Source organism: Ptychodera flava, unplaced genomic scaffold, assembly GCF_041260155.1.
Source record: "Ptychodera flava strain L36383 unplaced genomic scaffold, AS_Pfla_20210202 Scaffold_51__1_contigs__length_905262_pilon, whole genome shotgun sequence".
Taxonomy (NCBI): Eukaryota; Metazoa; Hemichordata; class Enteropneusta; family Ptychoderidae; genus Ptychodera; species Ptychodera flava.
This window is the reverse complement of record NW_027248373.1, coordinates 541292-548909: the sequence shown is the minus strand read 5'-3', so window position 1 is coordinate 548909 and position 7618 is coordinate 541292. Positions and strand designations below refer to the sequence as shown.

At 37.6% G+C, this 7618-nt stretch overlaps 1 protein-coding gene across 1 annotated transcript; it reads right to left on the bottom strand.

Annotated features, from left to right (window-relative positions):
• Positions 1 to 6423: 6423 nt before the first annotated feature.
• Positions 6424 to 7557, bottom strand: LOC139128375 (uncharacterized). Its single transcript, XM_070694160.1, has one exon. It carries the CDS (start codon positions 7555 to 7557, stop codon positions 6424 to 6426), a length of 1134 nt encoding a protein of 377 aa, XP_070550261.1.
• Between the last annotated feature and the right edge of the window lie 61 nt (positions 7558 to 7618).

Genomic DNA, 7618 nt, shown 5'->3' with positions numbered 1-7618 from the left:
ATCAAGGAGGACAACAACCTAAAATTATCAGACAGTTTCATTCAGCTATGTCAAGACATCCTCAACTTTTTGAAAATTCAATGTAACACCGAAAGACATCATATATAACATAAGACTCAGAATAACTTAAGGTGTGGTTGTACCTGATCAGTACTGCTTGGGGAGCAAAGGCAGTTGACTGTATTGTTTTCAAATCCCCGAAACAGTCGCCTTGGTAAATAACTGATGAACACCTAGGAGATTTTGATGATGTTATTTCTTTGCTGTATATTAATTGTTATAAACTAATCCTGCTGATGTCATATCTTCATCATTCATTTGACATAATCATAGAGAACCCATAGTGGTTTATTGTTTGCACTTGCATGACATTACTTTACATCATTGCTGTATTTATTTCCATCTGAGTGAATTTAAACTGTTTAACTACTTTTGAATATATATATTATATATATATAATATATATATATTATATATATATATATATATATATATATATATATATATATATATATATATATATACACAAATACTCCACCCTATCTAATTAATCGTCGTGTGCGTATGTGCAGAATTTCATTATCTGTATACAACATTCAAGTTGCTCATTCAAGTCCTTGTCAATGAGATGCGCCCTCTGCCGCAAATTATACACACAACTCCTGTGCTGTTTGGATAACATCAAAGGATGGCAAAGATGAAACAAAGAAACAAAAGTAACCGGGCTTCTACAGTGGCGGCGTGAGGGCACTTGGCATACATCTGCAAACAAAGAGTACAGGTTTGTCAAAGTATAAACTGGTTCAAGAATTACAGGAAAAAGTACATTAAAAAACTGTATGAACAATCACCTCTGGAGGAACAGGGTATGGTAGCAGGAAAATCAAGGCAATTTTGATGTACCTCTCCTGACAGACTGAGAACTCTTCAAGTTCCCTTCTTCCACTTGGGGAATACTTTTGCCCCCCCCCCCCCCCACACACACACACAAAAAAAGTCTAATATTGGAGTGGCCAGATGATTTCTTTAGTTCACGGAGCTTACTTGGAGGTCTAGGGGTACACGGCCCTTCACAACATGCCAACAGTTTATCTTCATACCTTCTTATATTTATTGACTTAGTGTAACAGTCATAACTGTCTGGCTGAACAGAAACTATAGGGCCAACAGTTTATCTTCATGCCTAGTTATATTTATTACCTTTAACTAATCCATCAAGAGAATGCACATTACAGGGAGGAAGAACGTACGTCAGTTCGTGGAAAGGCAACCTGCAGCAGTGATCTCCGGTAACTGATAGTTGGTGAAATATTGAGAGATTGGTAATAAGGCGACTAGTTTCGTGGATCACAAACAGCGCAGAGAAACTTCGAATGGCAGCAACGACAATTTTGTGTATTTTTGCAAGACATGTTCAGTAACTCCCGCCATAAACTTTTACAGTGGGCGACATTGAGTATCACTGTGTGTTGACGTTGAGTTCATGGCCTGTTCATGGCAAGCCATTGAAACTGGCGAAACTGATGGAAACTTGAGAGCCATCGGTCATAATTAACGAATTACAAGCACGCCTTGAGCTACGCTTCTGGTTCAATACACATGTATTCTTGGTCATTTAAAAAAGACTAGCTTCAGTTTTTGCATTTATTTCAATATTCCCTTTCCTTTAAAAATAATGCCCCTCGATGTAAAATGGACGAACCTTCAGATCTGGTGTGGTTGATCATTGCGGCAGCAAACTCTGCGAGCTATCATGGTTAGACCTAGCTGTGGGTCCATAGCTTTGGTGTCTTCAAACGGGATTTTCGCCTTTTACGAGCTGGTTTCGACTATTTTAAGATTTTAACCCGAGGAGTGGATTGACCGAGACTGCGATATTTTAGGTCAATCATACGTGTGATTCTGAAAAAGACCCAAACTCACTTTTTCGAGATCAGAGTAAAACAATTTGTACTTTACAGTAAAAAAATCCGTGTGGGCCTTTAAAGTGTGACTCCAAACCTAAATGAAACCAGTGATGGATACTCTGTGACGTCAGGAGCATATAGGCCATCTTTATTCACAGCCACACTGAGCTTGGGGGACAGCTAGTCTAGTCATTGCTGGTTCATTAATATTCCAAAACTACTTTTACGAACGAAACTGGTGTAATGTTTGTGGAAATCGAACGGAAAAAGTCTTGACTGTCGATTTCAGCGCGTGCATGGTCCCTGGAGAAAACACTTCTCCTGCCAGTTCATGTTTTGATTTTCATTTTTAGTTCGACATAATGAATTTCAGATCGTTTGCAAGGAAAATAGCTATCAAAAATTGATCGCTTTTAATATTGCAAAATGAGGATGGCTTCAGCTCTACTCGGTGTTGACTGGACGAAGACAGCAACCACATTTGCATTTGTATCACCATATTGAGGAACATACATTTTAATTGGCAGTAGACGGATCACTCCCTGCAATTTAGCCAATCAGACAAAGCTTAACAAAGTTTCTATCAGTAGAAAGTGATTAAGGAGCCTCATTGGTAAGGCCAAAGTAATTAAATTCTTTGTTTTGCGTCCACTCTAAATGGGAAAATGTACGCGTCTAAGCGGCTGAGAAACGCACACAAGAAAATTAACACAATGTAATTTGATTGCAGCAAATAAAAAAAATTGTAACAAAATTTTAGTTCAGAAAAGCTAAGCGGTCATGTCCTAAAATTTCCTATTCAAATACATTGTGTGCGTTTTTCATGAAAACCTTAAAAACCTACGCGGGTGGGGACGCAAAACAAAGAATTTAATTACTTTGGCCTAATTGGTGGAGACAGTGCGATGAAGGCTATCGCTAGGCTCGAGTTGAGTAGCAGAATGTGTGCTCAGATCCAAAGATTTGGATATAAAGTGGAACCGCAGCACTTCAAGTCAAGGTAACACAGTGTAATTTACTCTGACAACAATCCTGTTTCTCATATAAACGTCCAATAAAAACGTATAGCCTAGACGGTGTATGCGGCGGGCCCGTTGAAGGCAACTGATTGAGAACGAAATTTATTTCTTTGCTGCGTCAACAGGTCATGCTTGTCAAAACTTGAAGGAGCCAAGCTAAAGTTTATATATCTTTAAGTTTGTGAATTTATTTTACTTGAGTTTTGTTTTCGACTTTCAAATAGCTTTGGAATTTCGGAGGTTCAAACCGTGACATTGTTTAATTGAAGAAAGGCAATTTCACAATCTCGCTTCACGTGATCGATCGCTAACTTCCCATGGTCCATGTCAGATGCACGCTTTTCTCGCAGTCGTAGTCGTAATCAAGCCGTGTACATGTCTAGTTATATCACAATCCAGTTTTATATAACACTTTCACTATTAATTTTAATTAAATTGTAATAGTATTTTGCGAGGTTTATTACTCATAAGCAAAATGAACCAACTGAATACATCACAATAATTCAAAGAATAGACACTCAAGCCCTTACATTGTAATATATTATATGCATATAGCAAATGGAGGTATCAGCAAATATCAATGCCTGTATCAGACGAGTGCAAAAACTTTAGAACCACTACTGGGTCATATTGATAAGGGATACCTTTTGTCAAAATATGCAAATTGGCTTAAAAAGTTAAAATCAAAAACTCAGGGACAATTAACAGGTCAGCTGATGTTGATATTAGGGTTATAGGAGCTTTAGATCGAGAAAGCTCATGTTTTCTGTAGAAGTTTTAAATTTTACAGTGATGTAGCTGTCACTTATGGTAGAACGTGCCTTTGGGACAGACATTCTGATTCTCAAATTTCTATAATTCTTTTCTTATAAACCACTTGTGCAGGCTCATTTTAAAGCTCTTTGAGAAAGAAAAACTTTCACTCTCTTAGTTTTTCAAATATCCAAAATTTAATTATCCCCCATGGAATTAACACAGGGTTGGCAACTATTTTAAGTTTCAAATATCACACAGTGTTCGATAATTTGTTTTGCTAGTTCCAAACTTTCATGATAACCCCAATTTTATTGTTGGTTTAGTAAGAGAATGTTTAAAAGGGTTTAGTAAGAGAATGTTTAAAAGTTTCGTTTAGGAAAGTTTGAGCAAAAATTAAAGTCTTTCACTTTTGAGGCTCATACTACCTTAATGCTGAATTTTTCTCATTTTGTCCATTTTTGTCCACAATATCCTCTTGATAAACCAATCTCAAGATTTTCAAGATTGCCTTGAAATGTGTCTGTTCAAAAATGGTGCTGTTGTACACTTACTTATGTTGAAATCATGATGAAATAAGTTACATTGAAGTTTGAGAACGGTGAATTATATTTAGAACAGTGAAAACCTGGCATGTTTTGCCAAAATGAGCAAATGTTGACATTGCCAACCGATGTACTGACAGTTGGATGAAGGCAGGAATAGTGCAATATTAGGCGATTCCAAAGGTTTACTTGTACAAATGCAAGAACACATCCTTGTAATAGTCATTTTCTTGAAACTTTCATAAAAGACTTGGAATAAAAATTTATTGGTATGTACAATTGGTGGTGTCTGCGTGCTGCATTTCAAGATGAAATGCCAAGATTATGCCTTTTTATACAAACAAATCTGCAAAAATATGCTGACTCAGCAGTTTTTCTAACAGCTATTCACCAACATCATCACCTAACTTCATCAACTGTTCAGCATGACTCATTTTTCCTCACACAGTGTAACAGTCATTAGTAAAGCAATTTTTCGAAGTCTATATTTCAGGAAATAGCAATACTTCAAGTCTTAATCAGCTCCCTACATGTTTAAGGGCTGAATATCTAAAAGCAGAGAAACTACATCAATTCAAAGGTTATGTCATATTTCTATAAGACGTATCTCGAAAAGCAAGATGGGGCAATACTGTTTTCTCATCATTTTTCTTGTCGTGTTACAGTACCCTACACGGCATATACAAAAATCAGAAAATGACAATATCAATATCAATTTTTATTCATGTATTTGCTGAAAATATGAAAAAAATGCCGAAAAAGTAAGACTGTTTGCAGTTGGGTATTTCAGGACCCCCTAACTCAATTAATAGGAGCTCAAGGGTACCTCCTTTTACTGTTTCTTTTTCTTCAAAATGATCAGAGCAATGTTTTGAGAGTGCTCTTTACTGAAATCAGTGAAAATGAACAGAATGCTCATTTGAAGTTGAAAATAGACATCAAATCAGGTCCAATAATCGTTATCATTCAAGGTAACTAAGAAATTTACCAGGTCCAAGGAACATATTGAAAATGACAAAGGCAATGGGGTCATCTTGAACCACAAAGTAGTGTGGTACCAGGTGTCCGGAATGGGTAAGCGTACCCTGCCAGCTAGCCGCACCCGTCAAGATTGACCCAAAGCGACAAATCCATTGTTATTTGGTGAATTCACCAAATTACTTTTGTGAGTCAAAATTTGGTATGCTGTCACTCATCATTTGAGTAACAGACAGGTCATATTTTGATACAACATCTCCGTATCTACCGTAGAACTTCTTAAATGATTTCACTAATCGACTTTCTGAGAACCCTTGCCTCACTAACTTTTGAGCTAATAGGCTGTGTCTAACTCGAAAGTCTTCATATGAATTGCATGCTCTACTGTATCTAAGAAGTTGTGAAATATACACACCATAAGCTGGAGATGATGGTATATTGCTCGACAAAAAGGGAAGTTTATGATTTCAAAATTGAAATCGTCTCTTTTGTGATACAGCTTAGTATATAGTGTATTTTGTCTAATTTCAAACATTACGTCTAGGTATGAAGCCGAGTCCACACTTTCAGTTGCTTCTTTTATTTCTAAATCATCTGGGTAGATGTGGTGTAGATAATTGGATATACCAGGATTGTTTAAACTGATGAGATCATCGATATATCTGTATGTGTTGTTAAATCGCTTGGCAATCCTCTTACATCCAGATTTCTGAGGTGTGGCAGAGCACAATGAAGTTGCAGCAGTCAATCGCTGAATTCACAGTTACATAGACTCATGATGTGTAGACAACAACAAAACGAGAACCTTTATTACAAAAAACTATCACACAGATAAATGGAGTACACAGAAACTTTAGTTAGGGTTGTAACGCAACGTGAGTTCTTAGTTTAAACGTTCTGTGTAGTCGACTGTCATTTACTTCTCTCATAAATAGAGCATATTACCTTTTAATAAAGTTTACTAGTTTTGATATGCTTTTATCCAGGTAAGTCAAAACATGGATGTACATCCATGGTCAAAATATGAGAGAATTACAGAAAAACTACTTACTGAATTCTGGGTGAATGAATAATCAACATAAATGAATAACTTATGTAAATCTTATTGCATCTAAATGATCTATTGTTCAGTAATTAGTGTCTATTGTCCACAGCAAGTCGTTACATAATAATGCATATTCGTGGCAGTTCCACGACACTCCCCCGACAAAAAGCGTTTTGTTAAATTGCATGTCCAGGGCGTAGCTGTTGCTCTATTCGTTTCTTGGCAATTTCCGCAGCTTGTCGGTTGGGTTGTCTTCTTAAACATTGCAAGTCGTCCTTCAGTTGATTCTGTTCAGTTTCCTTTGGTTGTTGTACTTTGTCCGTCTTATCCTCAGCTCCAGACATTTCGGGACATTCAATAGGGTACAGAAGTTTCAATGGCCGGGTGATTGTTTTCTTGGAAGGGAATAGAACTTTCACAGCTCTTATCTCACCATCACTGCTCTTGATCACATTCTGAATTTTCCCAAGATTCCATGTGCCACGAGGTAAGTTTTCTTTACACAGTACTACATCGCCTGGACTAGGTTTGTATGGAACTTGATTCCTTGGACCTTTGTGGCGAGTTTGAAAACGTTCTCTCAAGGTTAGGAGGTAGTCATCTCGCCAGATCTGCCAAAACCTGTTCAGATGGCTTTGTCCTTTCTTCCAAGTTTGAAGTAGCTTTGCAGATGTGCTCATTTTTGGCAGGTATTCTGGATCTACATCTTCAGTTTCAGTTCCAGGAATTCCAGTAGAAGGATTGAGTGTGAGGAAATGAGATGGTGTCAATGTAATAGACGAGTTGATATCATCTCCAACATATACTAGTGGTCGTGAGTTCACAACTGCTTCTACTTCTGCCAGTACAGTCTGCAGCTGATCATATGTGAAGCAGACCTTCCCGATTGCTTTACGGAGACATTTCTTCACAACACCAACAAGTCTTTCATAGAAACCTCCCATCCATGGTGCAAGCTCCACAATGAAGTGCCACTGGACTCCTTGGTTGGCTGCATAGCTTCTTACACCAGGATCCGATAAGATCTTCTTTGAGGTCTTGTCGATGATGGTTTTTGCCAACTTGAATTGTGGGGCATTGTCAGAAGTTATGTGTTCTGGTATCCCACATCGAGCAAAGAATCTTTGTAGACACAGTATAAACTGATCCAGTTCTAAGTGGATAGCTCTTACAGCAAGACAAGTAAAAAGACATACCCATACTTTCTTGGTGGTTGAGATTTCCTTTAGGCACAGTGGACAATGATAGTCTAAGCCGGTATATGTGAAAGGCGTTGATTGGGTAACTCTTCCTTTTGGTAGTGGTGGCATGACTGGCATTCGAAATGGACCACCATCATGTCTGCGGCAAGTTCTGCAGAAGTATAAGATT

Excerpts from the sequence above, each read along its gene's own strand:
- LOC139128375 (XM_070694160.1), bottom strand. The coding sequence starts at position 7,557 with ATGCCACCACTACCAAAAGGAAGAGTTACCCAATCAACGCCTTTCACA.